The sequence below is a fragment of the Rhinolophus sinicus genome, linkage group LG05 (assembly GCF_036562045.2).
Source record: "Rhinolophus sinicus isolate RSC01 linkage group LG05, ASM3656204v1, whole genome shotgun sequence".
Taxonomy (NCBI): Eukaryota; Metazoa; Chordata; class Mammalia; order Chiroptera; family Rhinolophidae; genus Rhinolophus; species Rhinolophus sinicus.
The window spans coordinates 54,301,245-54,321,956 of NC_133755.1; the positions used below are offsets into that span (position 1 = coordinate 54,301,245).

The window sequence follows — 20,712 nt, forward strand, 5'->3', positions numbered from 1 at the left end:
GATATCAGTTAACATCCACTGATGACCTTTGAAAACAATATCATGAAGGGCAATCATTATGGCCTTTGATGGTGCTCAGCTCAATGGTAACACTGTCAGGTAGTTCACTATTCCAGACACTTGTCTGACTTATAAGGTATTTTAAAAAATTGGTGCGTAAAGTACAATAAAATACACAGATCCTAGACTTTGTGTTCAATGAGTTTTTAACAACTGAATACACCTATGTACCCAACATGCAAATGAAGATAGAGCATTGCCATTGCTACTGCAAGTATCCTCCTTTTCACGCCTCCATTACTCCAGTTATAGCTGTTCTTATATTTAATATACATTGAATCATAAGGTATTATTTTCTAACTTCTTTAACAGTGTGAGATTTACTTATTGTATGGCACGCATTAGTTCATTTCTAATGCTGAGTAGTTTTCCATTGTATACACGTTTATCCATTTTGTTTAGTTTTGGGCCATTATTAATAAGGTTCCTACCAACACTCTTGTACAAGGGATTTTGTGAACATATTTTCACTTTCTTGGGTAAATACCTAGGACTAGAATTGCTGAGTTGTATGGTAAGTAAATGTTTAGTAAGAAACTGTTGAACAGTTCTCCAAGTGGTTGTTCAATTTTACACTTCTATCAGCAACGTATGAGTGTTCCAATGGCTTCACGTTCTCGGTAGCATTTGTTTTCTTTTTCAGTTATCCTAGTGGATGTAAAATGGTCTGTCATTGTGGTTTTAATTTGTACTTCTCAGAGGACCTAAGGTGTTGAATACTTTTGCATGAATTTTACATTTTGATAAAGTACAACTTTTCTTTCTTGGTTAGTGTTTCCTGTGTCCTACCCCAGAAATGTTTACCTATTCCAAGGTCAAATCTTTTCTTCAACAATCTTTTGTTCTGAGTTTTACATTTAGATTTATAATTCATCTCTATTTGGGGGTGGTGGTGGGGGTAGGGGATTGTTTGCATATAAAATAAGAGTGTAGGCTCATTTTATTTCATAGATGTTCAGTTGTTCCACTAATGTTATAAAGACTTTCCTTTTCCCACTGAGTTAACTTGGCACCTTGGTCAAAAATTGATTGCCTGTGTTTAGGTCAATTTCTGGAGTCTTGATTCTGTTCTATTGATATATTAATCTATTCTTATCCTAATAGCATAGACTTGATTACTGTAGCTTTACAGTAAGTCTTGAAATCAGAGTGAGTCTTCCAACTGTTCCTCCTATTCAAGATTAGTTTGACTATTTTAAGGTATTTGCATTTCCACATTAATTTTAATATACTGTATTTTAATCAGTCTATTTTGTTTAAACCTGATGGAACTTTGTTAAGGACTGCATAACTATAAACTAGTTTATAGGGAGAATAGACACCTTAACTAAAATTCGAGTTTTCCAATTCGTGAACATGCTGTCTCTTTTATTTAGGTTTTTAAAATTTTCTCAGTAAAGTTCTGTAGTCTTCAATGCAGAGGTCTTGCACATCTTTCTCATCTTTCTACTGACTTGTTCCTAGGTATTTGATGTTTTTTTTTTTCTTCTCTGAGATGCTATTTTTAAAATTTAAGTTTCTAATCAGATCATTAGCATGCCCCTAGGCTTTGATTTTTGTAAGATCTTGCTAAATGTGCTTATTAGGTCTATTTTTTTTTTTTTTTGTACAGTACATTGAAGTTTTCTATGTAAACAATCATGTCATTTGAAAACAATGACTGTGTTAATGCTTGTATTTCAATCTTTATGCCTTTTTCTTGTGTATGGCTATGACCTTCAGAACAATGTTGAACAGAAATGGTGAGAGCAGACATCCTTGCTTTAATGTTTCACCATGAAGTATGATGTTAAGTGTAGGTGTTTTCGCAGATGTCCTTTATCAGACTGAGAAACTTATATTCCTAGTTTTTGTACTGGGAGAGGGTGTTGAATTTTGTCCAATGCGTTTTCTGTAGTCATTGAGATGCTCATATAGTTTTCCTTTTATTCTGTTCAATTATACTGATTGACTTTCTATTGTTAAACTAACCTTGCCGTCCTAGAATAAACCTTTAGGTTTCATGTATTATTACCCTTTTTTATTCATTGTTGGTTTCAATTTGTTAATATCTCAAGGACTCTGTGTTCATGATGGATATTGGTCTGTTCTTTTCTTGTAATATCTTTTTTTCAGGTTTTGTATCACATACAGTATTTCTAATGAGTCATCCACATAAATACCACTTTGTCAAAAGCCTAAGAAAGGCAAAAGTCAATTGGTTTATGGTGTTTTTCATGGTTACTTTTTGGTTCCTAAACCATCATGAAAAAAAAAGTTTTAAAAAAGTCTGTCTCATTCTGTAAAAATTTCATTTTTATGTGAATAGAAAACTGAAAAAATCCAAGGAAAGAACTGAGATGTGCGATAAGTTAGTTGCTAACTCAGTGTTCTGTTCTTGCTGCTTGTATTCCTTCCGTTCCTTCTACCTGTTTCACAGCAACAGGGTAAAAAATAAGAAAAAAAAAAATCTGTACTGAGGGTTAGGCAAGCTTCAAAAATAAAATGTTTCTGAATATCCTCAATTATAGTATATGGTAGATAAATCTTGAGGTTCAAACTCCAAGCATAATGAAATTTTAGTTGAAAGATACTGAAATGTAAATTAATTTGTAGTTTTGAAAATAGATCTAATATTTTCCATTCTATGAAAGGAGAAATCTCTCTGTCCAAGTTAAAATGTTAGGGAACACATTCCACACATCTTTAACAAAAATGCAAAAGTCAAAGGGAAACTTACAAATGTACATTTTAATAGTAAAAAATTACAAATTTCATATACAATAAAGTATGTCTCATTTATGTAAACAATAAAGACACACACACACACACATATTTTTGTAAATAGAGAAAAGGTCTCAAAGGGTAACACTGAAGTGAAAACAGCAACTACCTCTGGTAACAATAATTATGTGAAAATGTGAAATACTTTTCATTAATGGCTTGAATTTTCTAGATGATATTCTATTCCTGTATAATTTCTGTAACTAAAATAAACTTTTAAAAAATTGTTCGAGTGAATCACAAGTCTTCAGTGCAGTAGAAATAAAGACATCAATCTACTAAAATACATGCAGCTTCAAAAGTGCAGGTGATAGTGTCACAGGCCACATGCTCAAATCCTACAATATAATCAATTTTTTTCTGACTTTTTGTGCAACAATATGCAAAAAAAATATATATAGGGTTGTCACTGAGTTTCTTTACAAACAGATTTAAAAAAAAATTATTAGTAAACCCTTACTTCGAAATATGCTTTTTTTTTTTTTTTTAAGGGGAACAGGACTTTATTGGGGAACAGTGTGTACATCCAGGACTTTTTTTTTTCCCCCCAAGTCAAGTTGTTGTCCTTTCAATCTTTGTTGTGGAGGGTGCCGTTCAGCTTCAAGTTGTTGTCATTTCAGTCTTAGTTGTGGAGGGTGCAGCTCAGCTCCAGGTCCAGCTGCCGTTGCTAGTTGCAGGGGGCGCAGCCCACCATCCCTTGCGGGAGTCGAACCAGCAACCTTGTGGTTGAGAGGACGCGCGCCAACCAACTGAGCCATCTGGGTGCTCAACGGCAGCTCAGCTCAAGGTGCCGTGTTCAATCTTAGTTGCAGGGGGCGCTGCCCACCATCCCTTGCGGGACTCGAGGAATTGAACTGGCAACCTTGTGGTTGAGAGCCCACTGGCCCATGTGGGAATCAAACCGGCAGCCTTTGGAGTTAGGAGCATGGAGCTCTAACTGCCTGAGCCACCGGGCCGGCCCTATGCTCAACTTTTTGATTCAATTATCTTGCCTCAGATTTTAATTATACAAATATTTGATTAGAAAATGAATCACATGTTCTGAATATTTAAAATACCTATTTCTTCTCTAAGCTTACCACCAATGACAAAAACCGTAATAAAAAAGAGTAGTAACTACCTAACAAGTAATGACTTAGTATACCAAAAACATCATGCACAAAATTAAAAGAAAAATGGCAGATGAAGCAAAACACCAATATCTTTACAAATCCGTAAGAAAAAGATGAATGGAAATGTCAAGAAGAATTACAAATGGCCAAAAAACAAGCATTCACTTTCAAATGCCAAAAGAAACAATTAAGATTTTTTTCACCTATTAAATTTACAGTAAGTTAAAATGATAATGCCTATTGCCCACTGGCCTCTCTTGCACTTGTGTTGGTACAATACATTGGTATAGATTTCGGAAGGACAATTTGATAAACATTAGTCATCAAAGCCTTAAAATGCCTTAATCAATTAATACTTAACAAATAATTCATTCCAATTAAGATTTCCATTTTAATTTATTTGTAAATAGAGATAACTAAAATGAAGAGAACTAAAAGATGTATTTATGAATCAGGACAGAAGACACCAAAGTCAAAGCAGCCATATAAGCAAGGCTTTTCCAACTCCTCTCTTAAACTGGAAAAGCATCCAAAAGAATCAAAGGGAAATACATTAAACTCTTCTGTCCCTGTGTACTTAATTCCTGCAAACACCACAGAATCAGGAGGGGCAGCCTTTCCTGCTACCAGAAGATAGAAGGTGGAAGGAATGGAGGGATAAAGTCCTTTTTTTATTTATTTTCCCCCCAAAGCCTTGTCTCCATTACTAGGAATAAAGAGGCACCAGGTTTTTTTTTTTCCCCCAGCAAAGGAGCAGTGTGACTATACTAAAATTTCATTTCAGTACTTTCCTATAAAGGTTGCTCAAACTTCTTTAATTACTGATTTAAGATGGTCTAAGTGGTATTCTTCTATGAAGGATTCTGCTTGATTCAAAGCTCTTACTTTCACCAGAATAAGGATTATTTCTTTGACTTCATCCCTGAAAAATAAACAAAGAAAGCATTTTCCCCCTTAATAATGCAATGCATGAGAACACAGTGAATCACCAGTTGTTAATCCGAAACAAAAATTTTACCTTAAGCCAGTATCTAAATAGCATCGATGCTACCCTCTCCACATAAAGTTGGAATACAGACTATTTAGTGGATGTATTCTGGCAAATTTTAATGTGAACGATTTTAAAAAGCAGAAAATCACAGAGCAATCTATCATCAGGAATCTGAACTGTGGTGAGCTGCTGCCAGCCTGTCTGGACTATTATGGTGGAAGCCTCGGTAGGAACACTCACCCCACAGACATCATCTAGTGCTACAAATTGGGGGATTTAACTTTTTTTTTTTGAGAAGTGGTTTACTAGTACACCACTGTCCTTACGCCCCTGAACATCTAATGCTGTGAATGAGGCATGCAAAACAGAGATCCCGCTACTGTTGGGTAAACAGCAGGCTGCAGATCTGTACTTAAACAGTGTTGACACTTTAAAAATAGCCAGGAAAATTAAAAACATACTTAAAAAGAGGCTTTTGATTTATGTTTTTAATTCTAAATTACCATGTGCTATAGTTTTCTGGCAGTGCTTATTTTGGAAGAGATTTACATTTAAAAATATGAACTAATATGCATGAGGTGTGAGTATAAAATAGTGAGTGATTCCAAAATTTACACATGAAAATGTCTACTAACTACAGTGATAGTCTCAGCAGATTCTTAGAATAAGAGTATGAACCTTTCTAAAAATTGTGAAGAATAGACTCTTGAACTATGCTTATGGGGGTACAATTAAATATGCATTACCTGAATTCACTTCTGGATAATTTATGTGCAGACTGCAATAAAAACTGGATGAAGTTTTCAAGCTGGGGAATAGATGTTCTCATGGCAGAATTTTCAAACCATTTTTCTGGTAAATATGCTGCTATCTGTTAATCAAAATATACAGTGGTTTTTAATAATGACAGTTATCATCTAAGGACTTTCGCTAACGTGAGCCTCACAGTGCTCATGCAGGTTGCATATTATTCTCCCATTTTATAGTTTATGGTTAAATAAATTTTGAAAAGTCTCCCTTTCTTTGGCAAGGGTTATACACTTGGAAAAAAACACCTTATTCTAATGCCAACAGGTTCAAACAGACTACTCTTTATGAACATTCTCTAGTGGTACGTGTAGTACTTTCTATACTCTGTATTCTTGAGACATTAAATCTGTATAAAAAATAATTTACAACTAAATGCCAGAAATTTCTAGACACAAAACATTTTTAGTCAATACAACTACAAAATACATACACTGAATATTATTTCACTAAGATATAAGGTGACTCAGCATATGATCTACAAATTAGAGTTAAGCAGTCAAGTAGGTAATTCTAAGATACATAGAATTAAAAAAAATAATTATGGCTTTGATTTTCTTATAATTGAATAAATTGCTTTTAAATGTCCATGGCAGCAAAAAAACAGTGTATGTGCAATTTTTCTTTTGAAGAAAACAAAAACGAAAACAACCACTTATCATCATTATGCTAAAGGTAATCCGTGATTTGGGGAAATGTTTTGGTAAAAACAGAAAAATGCTAACAAAACAAAAGAAGAAGAGAAAAACTTCACAGCAGGAGGAAGAATAAAAGGGAGAGGAAAGGGGAGGAAGGAAAAACCATTCAAACAAATTACTGGACAACCAAACAGGTTATGCTACAGTTAGTAACATCAAGATCAGGTCTTATATAAAGTTGGGGGGAAATGTACCACATATTTATTATAAAATGTGTTAAATGAAAGTTCTGGAATGCACTGTTTCTAAAATAAATCTGATCGGTGGCACTGAAAACACAGATAAGGAAAAAGATTTACACCACTCCTTAATTATCCTTTGCAATTATCCAGAAAAAATGCAGACATATTGCCTAAGGGAAAAAGTCCTACAAATTTTATTATGCAAACTATATCTCATATTTTAAACAGATAAACCAGCCCTTACTGGCTTGAAATTTAATGTCATTTGCACTTGGCTTTCCCTTTTTGTATCAAAAGGCTCAATAAAATTCCCATGAAACCATCTAGCTTTTCCATAAGTGATCCCAGGACATAAAACCACATTGTCTTGGCCTGGTTTTCTAGCCACAAGCTGTGGAGAGAATGTCATGTGTCCTCTTCTCTATTTCTGCATGGTAGACTCCTAGGGTCAAGGGAGACTACGTGGAACCTGAAACACACCGCATTGGATGCTTTAAATTTTGGTAGATAATGTAGTTTAAACTACATGATATAAAAACTATAGCCAGAGAAATCATGGTTGGCTAGAAACTGCAACCTAACATTTTATACATTGTTTTTTATTGAATTTATACCAGAAAGTGAACATTTTCCATATCAAAAATTCTTCAACATGACTTTTATGGATAATGTTTTTGGACAATTAGGTTGTTTTCAACTATCTTCTATTATAAATAATGCTACAATAGTCCTATTGTTAACCCTCCTTCCACCGGTGCAGACTGTTTCCCAGAACCGCTGCACCATGTATTCCAGGTGAATGATGCCCCTGGAATAATACTGGGGCTGTTGTTTCCCTATGCTGATGACAATACTGGGAATTATAATGAAAATAGTAAAAAAATTTTGCCAACACAATAGGTAAAATAATATTCTTATTGTATTTGCATTTCTCTGACTACTAGTTCTGTTCATCTTTCCACATGTTTAGAGATTATTTTGCATATTCTTTTTTGGTGAATTGAATGTCTTTGGGCCATTTTTAATTGGAATATTTGAATGGTTTACTGATTTATAAAGAACTTATTTTATATGTAGAGATTAATCCTTGTTATATAACTTTTATTTCTCAGTGTTCAACTCCTTTTCTTTTTAACTTTTTATTATAAAAAATTTCAACCAACAGGAGAAAACATAATTATAGTGAGCTCAATGAACCCATCTTCCAGTTTTGACAATGATCAAATAATCTTGATACCTTTTTGGTTAATGTTTTTTGATCCACTGGAGTTTTGTATTTTTATCAAATCTATTATTTCTTTCATCATTCCTTCTTTTGCTTTTAGGTTCAGAAAGGACTGCCTTACCATCGGATATAATCATTTATCTTCTTAGTACAGTATTTTAAATAAATCTTTATTTCATCTGCAATTTATATAAGTATTTAGTGAGAGATAAAGATCTAATATTCTTTTTGTAAACAGTTAACCACTATACTAATTTTTAAATATTGAGGGGTTGCTTCTGGGTTTCTGGTATGTTAAACTGATTTGTCTGTTATTATGTGAGCAACACAATTTTAATTTCTACAAAATAGATTTTAATAACTGAATTTTGAAAAATGATAAAATTTGAACAATGTCCTCCATAACTCACCTGGTTGCACTTTTTAACAATATCTGGCCCCGGTACGGCATTAAGAAGAGCTATAATAAGGTAACGATTTAGCAGCTTCACTAGTCCTAGCTCTTGCAAGGTGTCATCTGGGAGGAGTCCATTCCATAAAAGAATATTGCCGAAGAGCTAAAATAAAATAAAATGTCAAGTGACTATGTACCTTCCTCCAAAGGAAAACTGGAACAGTCTCCAAACTCACATAAAAAGTTGGTCAAACTCTTACTTTCACTACAATTAGCACTACTGGAACTGTCCATTTTAGAAACAATAGAAAATATTTCTAAATAAGTACCTGAAACTTTCCAACCTCCTCCTATTTGCTCATCCTATTTTCCTTTTTTAGGACAACCACCCAAAATCCATCTCAAATAAATTCGCTGGAGCCTTTCCAGATCAGTAATCTTCCTTCTCAATCCATACTCTCCCAAAACCTAGGGCCAGCAGATGCAAGACCACAGGACACTAGGATTCATAAAGGACTGTTAAAGCCAGTGCCACTGTTACCAATGAGTGTGACCTTGAGAAGTCGATCAAACCTGAGAACCTCATTGCTCTGATATACAGAATAAGATTAATAATAACTTGTAAGTTTGGAGATAACTTGGGTAAAATACTTAAAAGAAATCCTAATAAAATTAATATGAGTTGCCCTTTCCCTCCTCTAAATCCAGATCTTTCTGTGAATTTGACAGTGTTTCCCACTTTCCAGTATTATATTTATCACTCTGAGTGCTAAACTACATGCCGTTGTACTAACCTGCAATGCTCTTTATACTTGGTCATTGTGATGTTGCTCCCTCTTCCTGGAAAGCCTTTTCCTTGACTCAACCACATGACAAATATGAATTTACCCTATTGATACTATTCTTGCTGAGGTCACCTCTGACCTCTTAATCGTCAAATACAATAAACATTTTCAATGTTTTTCCTAATTCTTTTCAGTGGCATTTAACACTTTGACTTCATTCTTGAAAACCCCTCGCTTACTTACCCTTATGCCACTCTTGTGACCATTCTAAGTTTCATAATTGATTTTAAGGTTTCTTTGAAGCCTCCACTTTCTCTATTCACCTGTTATGTCAGTGTTTTCCAAGGGTCTGTACTTAGCCTTCTTCTCATGCTTCACCCAACCTCCTCAGAGGCTGTCTCATTCATGACAGTGGCTCCGAATACTGCCTACATGGGGGTGACTCTCAAATCTCCAGCTCAGATTTGTCCCCTGCAATTCAGACTCATATATCCAATTGCCTCTTAGACCTCTATTCCTGTGTTTGTCTTCAACTCACTATGTCTAAAGCAGATCTTATCTTCCTTCCCAAACCTGTTCTTTCTGTATCCCATCCAATGCCCTTAAACAATGTCATCATAAGTTATCAGGCTGCTGAAGTCAGAAACTTGGCTAACACTCTACATTCTTCACATATAGTCAACTAGTCATCAAGGCCTTTCACTGGTTCAGACTAAATATCTTTTGAACCCACCTTCTCCTTACCATCCATCTATTGCCACTGACTTAACAATGACTTCATCCATCACCTTTCAGACCCGAGGTTAGCCAACTATGGCTTGTGGGTTAAATCAAACTTACTGCCTGTTTTTTAGAGCTGGTGAACTACGAATGGTTTTTATATTTTTAAATGATTGAAAAAAATAGAAGAAAATTTTGTGACATGTGAAAATTATAATATATTTAAATTTCAGTGTTCATAAGTAAAGTTTTATTTGAACACAGCCCTGCTCATTTGTTTATGAATTGTCTATGGTGGCTTTTGCAGTGGCAGAGCTGAATAGTTCAACAGAGACTATATGGCTTACAAAGCCTAAAATAGTTACTCTCTAGTCCAGGGGTGTCCAAACTTTTTTCAACGTTTTTTACCAAGGGCCATATGTGGTAAAATACACAAACAGCCGGGCCACTCACTCGAGGTGAAGTACGTATTGCCTCATCTGGTTTATTTAAGTAAACTAAATATATTTTTGGAATTTGCTGCAGGCCAATAATAAATGGATCATGGGCCGCAGCTGGCCCGCGGGCCGCAGTTTGGACACCCCTGCTCTAGTCCTTTACAGAAAAAGTTAGCTGATCTCCACTCTATAGTACACTGGATTTAAAAGAAAAAAATTTATTTTTATTTTTGCTGTTTTCTGCTTACCTTTAGACCTGACCAGAACTGTCTTTCTTGGAACTTTGAATGTGGTGATGTTTTATTTTCTACAGCACTAATTTGAAATGAAAGAGAAAGGAGAAAATGCAAACGACTATTAATGTTTCAGAACCATAGTGTAAGCCTTAATGGAATATAAATGGAGGTGCTCTTGTATCTATCAAAATTATAAATATATGCACAATTTGACCCAACCAACCCATTTCTGAGAATGCCTTCTGTAGATATTTTTGCACATGCACAGAATATATCTGTAAAATTATTCACAATATTGGTGGTAATGGTTTATCACTTATGTGCCCATCAATTACAGGATATCTATATGACGGCCTTTTATGCAGCTTAAAGAATAAGGAAACTATTATACTTATATAATGACAAGAAAAGATCTCAAAGATGTGCTAAGTAAAAAAAGAAGGTATAAGACAATGTACAACTATTTACAATATACTTCCTTTGCTATAGAATGAGGGGAAAATAATATTACAACATATATAAGTATTTAATTCTAATTGCATAAAGAAATTCTGGAAAGATAAAAAAAAAACACTAACAGTGACTATTATTGCATGCATGTACGTGCATAGAAGAGGAAGGGCAAAATCCTGTGGATGGAGGTCAGGAATGGCAGGGAATAAGACTTTTCATTTTAAATATAAATAAAACTTTAAAAATGTACTTTTAAACCACGTGAATATATTACTTATCTAAAATATTAGAACACAGACCTCAACAGGGCAAAAGTTTTACATGTACACGTTTTCTTGATTCATATTCACCAGAAAGCTTAGAAATTCCTTTCTGTTCTCTCCATAAAGCTCTTCCATCCTGTGAGTACTTGCTGGATAGCTTTAGTTCATGATCCATTCCGGTAACTGATGCCTTCTTAGCAAATGGATGGACATGCATCAAATACTACTTGTTTCAAAATTTAAAGCTAATACAGAATTCACAGATGCAGTTTCTGGCCCTTCAGTGATGTTCTAGGCCTTAGGCTGTGGTTTCTCTGTGCCAGGCATTGTTGTTCTGAGCGCTCTGCACCTTTATAATGTCCTTTGAAGGAGGCATTAATTTAATGCCCCATTTTTACATTTTCAGTCACAGAAAGGCCCAAGGTCAAATGTCTAGTAACTTTTAATCATTCTGCTATGCCATTTGTCATGTTCTTAGGAACAACATTAAAAAAAACCCCTTTGTCCAAGTGCCAAGCTTCATACATGGCATATAGAAGGTGACTGAGAAGTATTTGTTGAAATCTCAATTTGAATCTTAATAGTGTATGTGTGTTTTGGAAACAATATAGTTTGTTTTGCATTGCATTCTAAACAAATCTGTATTACATGATTAGTTATTTCATACAATTTAGAAATTAATAGCACTTACCTCTTTGGATACAGAGGAATAAAAACATCATCTTCTATTGCCTTCTTTATTCTTGAAACAATGGATTTAAGTAAATCCTGTTATTTAAAAATTTAAAAGCATCAGTGACAGTCATAGGTAGAAATATCTTTTCCAAAAGAAGTAATTTTAACAGTATAGTGCAAATTTATACACACTCACAGAATCAGCTGTTAAAATATCAATTAGGTAACAAGAGAACTTTATTCATCCATGTTGTTGCATATCACTGTAATTGGTGCATTTTCATTGCTGTTGTATTCTGTTGCATGCATACTACTGATAGGACATTGATGGTTTCCAGTTTGGGGCTATTATGAATAATGTTCCTATAAAAATCCTTGTACATGTCTTTTAGTACTTGTATGCATGGGCATACATTTCTAATGGGTATTCACACAGGAATTTAATTGCTGGAATATAGTTCATGTCTGTATAGTCAACTTTGTACAGCATGCCAAATTGTTTACTGAAGTGGTGTCCCATTTATATTCCCACTGGCTGTGTATGAGCAATCCTGTTTACCTGTACCCTTACTAAAATGTACTTTGTTTGTTTGTAATTCTAGTGGAGTTTTAGTTGTATTTTATTATATTTTAATTTTTATTTTTCTGTTGAGTAATGTGATGTTGAGCATCCTCTGATATTTTTATTTGCCATTTGTACATGCCCTTTTAGAAAGTACCTAAACTGCTTGTCTACATATCTGTTTATTTATTAGGTCTCTTTCTTTCTTACTGATTTATAGACTTTTATATACTCTAGCTACGGGTCCTTTGTTGGTTTGTCAATGTCCTTTGATGCAGTAAATTCACTTTGGCTAATTCATTTTATTGTCCATATATCAAAAATTGGAAAACAACTAAGATACTCAATTATAGGAACTTTTAAGAACATCAAGTTGTACTCATTTATATTGCTGAAATATTTAGCTAAAGTTTGTGAAGACTGCAGTAAGATACAAATTTAAATATTTAATGAGGTAATGTTAAGTGGAAGAAGTGGGTTACAAATGTACATGTCTGTTAGGATTATAACTTTGAAATAAAAGGCTGGATGAAAATATCCTACAATGGTATCATATCATCCTTGAACTAAGATGAAAAGGGGAGTTAAAAATTTTTTTTCCTTGTATTACCAAAATTTCTAAAATGTTCTTATTCTTAAAAAGGAATCCATAGTGGAAAAATGAAAATGTATACTACACACTAGAGTGAGTTATTTTTTAAGTCAGTGACAATGTGCATAGCACAAATTAAGCTGTCATATACCCTATATACTAAGCAAATTACTCACAAATGTAGAATTCAACTAAATATATTTTTTCATGGAAAGTATATCTAACTGAAGTTCTATTTCTCTTTCTACTGTAACATCTTCCTCAAGTGGCCACAGAGCAATATTTAATAAACATTAAAAACAAGTAAAAGCTCAATTTTCTTTTATTCCATTTGTTAAACATTTTGAGTTCTTTTATATGGGATATAGAAGGTGACGAAGGTCATTTTTCTAGGCAATATCTCCTCAAGTAGTATATGAGCTTGTGTAAATTATTAAGTTAGTGCTAAAAAGATAGTTATGCTTTGATATGTTTCCATTTAATTTAAATAAATGCCAACCTTGACAAATATTTCCCTATTGCTTAAATTTTTGTTTCATCCAGTTCAATAAAAATATTGACCAGGGCAAAGTTGAGAAGATAATCTAATACTAAAAGACTCCCCCTGTAGTCACATCCCAATTGGTCAGTATTCTTTAGGTACACTCTACTAGTTTCTTTGTATCTAACTGTACCATTAAGCTTATCTTTCCCCAGTTGATCCATAAGAACAATCATAAATATATTACCTACTGTATTGTATGTTATCTTATTAGTGAAAGTAATAGATAATGTATTGGGAGAATGTGCTTTGATAAACAATCATGTGTATTTAGGAGCCCTGTCAATGAGAGATTCCAGTAATCACTTTCTTTTGTAAGTGTTCATAATCCACCTCTGTAGTAATTTATTTTAGAACCTTAACCAGAATCAAAACTATTCTCACCAGGCATTAGCTTATAAAATTGTTTCTTACTTCAAAAACAGGAACTATGCTGTCTGACTCCTTGTGGAACTTTTCTCATTCTCTTCAATTTCTTATACATCACTGAAAAAAAATACAGTGGTATCTCACTGGCAAACTGTCTTAGTAACCCGGAATATTATGTAGTTCCCTGATTCCCAACTAGCAGTAGTTTTGTTATCCAGGGAGTATTTTACAGTCTGGAGATATTTTTGGTTATTAAGAGTGGGGAGTGCTACTGGCGTCTAGTAGGTAGAGGCCAGGGCAGCTAAGCATACTGCAATGCACAGGACAGTCTCCCACAACAAAGAATTATCTGTTCCAAATGTCAAGTGCTGAAGTTGAAAACTCCCGATGTAGTCCAGTATAATGTAGCATTATTATTACTAATAATGCAAAGAACGCATTTTTCACCATTAAAAGCGGGAGGGCTTCCACAATAAAAATTATCAGTCTAAAAACTTCCTGTTGCTATATGTTCAAATCCTATCCTTTCAGTTAGATCCCAGCTCAAATGCCACCTCTAACATAAACTCTTTCACTGTAGAAAGTAACTTCTCTCTCCTGCCTCCATTTAGAAGTTTCATAGCACTTTACCTGTGGTGCTCATGGGGAGGCAATGTGGTCAGTGAGATGAGCTCGGACTTTAAAGTAAGACTAACCAAGGTTCAACTAAATCCTAGTTTCCTAGTTGAAACTCCAGGTATTACTGTGAACAAGTTTTCGAGACTCAGTTTTTTCATCTGTAAAATGAAGCTATTGCCCATTTTTTACAGGACTGCTGGGATGAAGCAGGATGATAAAAGTGTAAGACTTACCAGAATGCTTAGTATATAACAGGAATTAAATAACTGTTCTTTGTCTTCCCCACTTCTCACTTCCTATTTGAAATGATAGTTTATGTACATCTTACTTCCTCTAAGATGACATGCTTCTTAAAGGCAGAATCATGCCGGTATCCCTCTTCTCTTACTTCTTATAGCTTCCCTCCTTCACAATAGTAATTTCAAATGCTAAAATTTAATGGTGTTCAGAATATGAATGTCACATGCCTCCCAGCTTTTCAACCACCTTGATTATTCTACTCTGGGTGCTCCCCAGTCTGCTTTCTTAAAGCTCAACATAAAATTAATTTACTTATGTAACTGCATGAAGTATACAACATTTTCATCAACAAAAAGAATGATAAAAAACAGAGTACTACAATAAAAGTAAGATTCAACAGATTCTCACCAGGGACTTTAAAAAGTTCCTCTTTATGTCTTATGTTCAGTAAAACACAATTCTAAATCACAGTACGATGAAAATCTATCCTATTGAATTCTGGATCCTTAAAGAGATCACTGCTCTTAACTTCAGCAGATTACAATTAGTTAATATAATGAATGTCAGCCTAATCTTAAAATCACCGTTAAAGCAAGTCCATAATACCACTAGGTTTTTGCCAAGAGAACACAGGTAATGAGGTGGGTTTTTGTTTTTGTTTTTTCCTTTTAGAAGGAATGAATTTACACTAATGCACTTATGCCTATTCATCTCGGTACAAACCTGCAGGATGGCTGTCTGGGCCATGAGAACACAAATCAGACCGATGAACAGAGAGATGCTAATAAAAGCAATAACCTGGGTCTTATTAAATGTATGTGTGTCCTTTAATGATTACCATTCCCGTTAGAGTATTCAGGAATATCAAGGTGTATTCTTTTATCTTATTATTATAAAAAGGAAAAAATGGTCAATCCTAGTTTCTATAAATCAGAACTGTTTTTCCCCAAATAGTTTTCTGATAATTACTTCTTGTACATCATCTGAAAACAAAGATTTATAATATAATTATACTGATTTATAAAGAAATTAATAACTCTGGAAATTATTACCTGTTTGCCTTTACTAACTTCACTCTCACTGGTGGAATGTTCTTCAAGAATCATTCTGCAGTGCGTTATTAAACTTGTTGTCTGTGAAGTCGACAAGGGATCCCATATGAATTCTACGAAGTCTGAAACAAAAATTTCAGTGGTGCATGATTTACTTATTAGATGGCTTTGTTACATATAAACAACCAAGGTTTTTAGCAAAGACTACTTCCTTATATGGTTTGAAATCCATGCCTATCACCATTACATACGAGGTGTGATCAAACTATCCTGTAAATGTTTTAAACAACAAAAAAACATTACACTAAAAGACATATTTAATCCCCATAAAAATACTCCCCCTCTCTTTGAACACACTTATCCCATCGTTCTTGCCACTTTCTGAAGCAGTTCTGGAAGTCCTCTTTCGTGTCTTTAGTTGAGCTGTCGTGGCTGCCTCGATGTCCTGAATTGATTCAAAACGTTTACCTTTCACCTTCGTTTTTACTTTGGGGAAGGGCCAGAAGTCGCAAGGTGACTGATCTGGTGAGTAAGTTGAATAAGGACACACCATAATGTTTTTATTTGACAGAAATTGCCATACCAGAAGCAATGTGTGACCTGGAGCCTTTCCGTTGTGATCACAAAATACGGTGAATGCTGCTGCTGTGTCCCATCCAATGGAAAGGCCAGGATCTTCAAATATGGGAAGCGGTGTGTCAAACCTTAGTAACAGTGTGTGACAAGTTTCAACTTGTTCGGTGCAGTCAGTTGGGTGTGAACTACGGTTGAGAGAAGGTGTGTTTTAAAGTGTGCTGTAAATACTCATTCCATCATTACAATGCTCCGTGTCACACATCACTTTGGCAACTTCTGTCGAATAAAAACATTACGGTGTGTCCTCATCCACCTTTTTCACTGGACCTGGCACCGTGCGACCTATGTCTCTTCCCCAAAGTAAAAATGACCATGAAAGGTAAACGTTTTGAATTGATTCAGGACATTGAGGCAGCCACGACAGCGCAACTAAAGACACTCACAAAAGAGGGCTTCCAGAACTGCTTCAGAAAGTGGCAAGAATGATGGGAGAAGTGTGTTCGAAGCAAGGGCGAGTATTTTGAAGGGGATTAATGGTAATGTGTCTTTTACTGTAATACATTTTTTTTTTAAATTTAAACATTCTCTGTATTGTTTGATCAAACCTCATATTTGCATACATCTTCAATTTCCTTGTCCTTTTTTGAACTTGTCTGGCTAAACCACAACTCTAGTTAAATCCACCATGTCATTGAATCTGTGCTTGCAACCATGCAGCTAAAACGTGGCTGGAAAAAAATACACTTTAAATTCATCTCAATGAAACGCTAGTGAGACCTTTATGCTGCCGAGCAATCATATTCTGTTTCCCTAGTTCATCCCTTCTCCTTCTCGCCTAGAGGATTATTTCCTGTCTTCTCCTCCCTCCTTGCTTATGGAGTTAAGAAAAGTCCAGAGTTAACGGACTTTACTCTTCTAGATGACTGTTTCTTACCATCTATCTTCTCCTCCCCTTTGCTCTCACTCTTAGCTGATTACTTCCTAGTTTGATGAGAAAACACAATCGAGCAGAAGAGAAGCTCCACAAGCTCCTACCACAGCCTCTACACACCAAGCCTGCATCTCTGCCCACAAACTTGTCTCCCATTCCTGTGGATGAAGCACTCATGCTCCTCTCTACGGCCAACTCTTTATTGGGATAAAAGGTTCCAATCCCTTTAGCTCACCTGAAGGTCTTGCTCTGGAAATTTATGTTCTCACTCTGGTATTATCATCACTTCTACTGGATCTTTCCCACCAGCCCACAAACAATTATTTCTCTTGTATTAAAAATAATTGCTCTCTTGACCCTATTTTTCCCTCCAGTCCGTCACTATTTCTTTCCTTCATTTTTATAATAAAATTCTTCAAAAAATGGTCTAAACTTCCTATCTCCAATTTCTCTCCTCCCAATAACTCTTGAATTTACTTCAATTAGGCCTTATCTCCAGCCATTCTAACTAAACTACTCATCATGTCACAGATGACCTTTACATTGCAAAATCTAACGGCTGGTTCCAGTCCCCATCTGATTTATCAGCAACAATTACAACAGCTGACCATTTCCTCTAGAAACACTTTATTTTTTTTTTTTAAAGATTTTTTTTATTGGGGAAGGGGAACAGGACTTTATTGGGGAATAGTGTGTACTTCCAGGACTTTTTTCCAAGTTAAGTTGTTGTCCTTTCAGTCTTAGTTGTGGAGGGTGCAGCTCAGCTCCAGGTCCAGTTGACGCTGCTAGTTGCAGGGGCCACAGCCCACCATCCCTTGCAGGAGTCGAGTAATCGAACTGGCAACCTTGTGGTTGAGAGCCCGCACTCCAACCAACTGAGCCATCTGGGAGGCAGCTCAGCTCAAGGTGCCGTGTTCAATCTTAGTTGCAGGGGGCAGAGCCCACCATCCCTTGCGGGACTCGAGGAATTGAACTGGCAACCTTGTGGTTGAGAGCCCACTGGCCCATGTGGGAATTGAACCGGCAGTCTTCGGAGTTAGGAGCACGGAGCTCCAACCACCTGAGCCACCGGGCCGGCCCTAGAAACACTTTCTTGACTTGGCTTCCAGCATACCATGGGTTTCCCACCTACCTCTCTGGTCTCCTTTACTGGCTGCTTGTCATCTCTGACTTTCTAAATGCTGGAGTACCTCAGGACTCAGGTCACTTACTTTCTCTTTCCTACTTATATCTACACCCTTAGCATTTAAAGTCAGTTTTGTGGCTTTAAATGCCATCTATGTGCTGATCAGTTCCAAATTTACATCTCCTGTTTGGCCTACTCCTTTCACTCATATACTCAACAAGCCTCATTAACATCTCCACTTGGACGACAGGTATCACAAACTCAACACATGTCAAACTGAGCTCCTGGTGATACACCTTCTACCCTAAACTTGCTCCTCTCAGTCTTTTCCACTTCAAGAAATGGCAACAAAAACTAACTGCTCAGGTCAAGAATCACTGAGTCATTCTTGATTCCTCTCTTGCTCCACAAGCAACGTATTAGCAAATTAGTAAACTCTGTCAGTGCTACGTTTGAAATACATACCGAAGTCAACCACTTTCAGCACCTCCACTTGTAACACCCTAACCCAGGCCACGATATTCTGTTGCTTGGATTACTGCCAAAACTTCTTAACTGATCTGCCTACAATTATTCTTAACACAATAACCACAGCTATTCTATTAAATATTAAGGTAGATGTCACTTCTCAGCTCAAACCTCTCCAAATGCTTCTTACTCTTTCACTTATAGTAAAAGATGAAACAAATGATTATAAGGCCCCATACAATGCAGCCCCTGCCATTTTGCTAACTTCTTCTTACTCTCCAGCTTGCTCACTCGACTACAGCTACACTGGCCTAATTGCTGTTTGTAAAGCAAATCAGGCAGGCACCTGCCTCAGTGCCTTTGCATTTGCCGTTTCTGCTGCCTTGGATGCTGTTCCCTCAGATGTTCATACTTACTTTCTTTACTTCTTTACTTACTTTCGGAATCTGCTCCGCATTGTGACATTCTCAGGAAGAACTTTCCTGGCCAACCTATTTTAAATTGCATTCCTCTTTGATAATTTGTATCCCTTTCTCTTATTTCATGTTTCACCTTAGCCCTTCCTAACAACTAACATGCTCTAGATTTTATTTATCTTGTTTATTATCTGTCTTCTTCACAGAATGTAAGCCCCATGAGGACAGGGATTATTTTGTTCACTGCTGTATATGCTGAAGCAACAACAGTGCCTGACATGGGGTAGACCCTTGTAAAAATACAAGTTAAATAAAATAAAAAATAGGTTAAAACAAAATAAAAACCAGTCAAAACCCAAACAGCTATTTCTTAAACATCTAAGTTAGGCTTCTAATACCCTTAAAAATAGTCCACTAATACTGACAGCCTACTATGTGCCTAGCATTAAATATGGGAGACATAGTAATAAATAAGACTAGGTAGCTGCCTTTGAACAATTTGTTTAATGGCAAATACAAATGCTTACATAAGCAATGTAACTTGGTGTGTAGGTGTTGCTGTATGTATGAGTCCAGGGTGCTACAGGAACCCCGAGAGGTCTGCCTAAACCAGTTTCTAGAAGTGATGTCCACACAAGTCCTGAAAGATGAAGAGGAGTCAGACAGAGGAAAGCGTTGGGGCAGGGGGGTTTGTCAGATGGGTGGAGCACAGGAAATGTAAATGCCTAGGAGAGTACAGCTGAAGTGCAGTAGAGTTGAGGATGAGGGGAAGGACTAGAGCTTGGCAAGAGATGGGGCTGGAGATTTACTAAACATAGTCGTGATTCTGAAAGGCCTAGAAGGCTATGTTAGAGTTCAGACTTCATCCTTTAGGCGTTAAGAATAATGAGTGTTTTAAGTGAGGTAAGACAGAATCAGATTCACATTTCAGACAGATCATTATGGTTACAGTATAGAAAGTAGGCTAGAAAAAGGGAAAAAATAACAGACTTGGCAACTGCTTATAGACAGAGGTAAGAAAGAGGAAAGAGTGGGTGACTTGAAGGTTCTGGTCTGAATACACGGGCAAATGGAGGTGCCGTTCTCTAGATAAGGAATGTAAGAGGAGCAGGTCGGCAGCAAAGATGACGAGCATGATTCTGCATGGGACTTTGGGTTGCCTGTTGCACATCCGAGTGGATGTACTCAGACGTTAGGCTGATAAGAGAGATCTGCTGCTCCCAGAAGAGATTTGGACTTGTTCTTCTAGCCTTTTGGATTTATTCATGTAGAGCAGCAGTATCCAAAAGAACTTTCTGTGTTGATGGGAAAAGCACCTTATAGCAGCCAGCACCATCTAATATTGTAGCCATGAACTACATATGGGTATTGAACATTTAAAATGTGGTTAGTGTGACTAAGGAACTGAATTTTACTTTTA

The 20,712-nt window shown here is 35.9% G+C and overlaps 1 protein-coding gene across 2 annotated transcripts in view; it reads right to left on the reverse strand.

Annotated features, from left to right (window-relative positions):
- Positions 1–2,770: 2,770 nt before the first annotated feature.
- GCFC2 (GC-rich sequence DNA-binding factor 2) overlaps positions 2,771–20,712 on the reverse strand; it is a 44,036-nt gene continuing 26,094 nt past the window's right edge. The window contains exons 12-17 of one of the 2 annotated variants that reach the window (XM_019719681.2): positions 15,776–15,897; positions 11,818–11,894; positions 10,423–10,489; positions 8,249–8,395; positions 5,673–5,797; positions 2,771–4,857 (exon numbers count right to left, since the gene is read on the reverse strand). In XM_019719681.2, the coding sequence (XP_019575240.2) occupies positions 4,740–4,857; positions 5,673–5,797; positions 8,249–8,395; positions 10,423–10,489; positions 11,818–11,894; positions 15,776–15,897 (656 nt within the window). In that variant the 3' untranslated portion in view covers positions 2,771–4,739. Of the gene's footprint in view, positions 4,858–5,672; positions 5,798–8,248; positions 8,396–10,422; positions 10,490–11,817; positions 11,895–13,910; positions 13,983–15,775; positions 15,898–20,712 lie in introns of those variants that run through there. The other variant, XR_012496408.1, reaches the window with a different exon arrangement.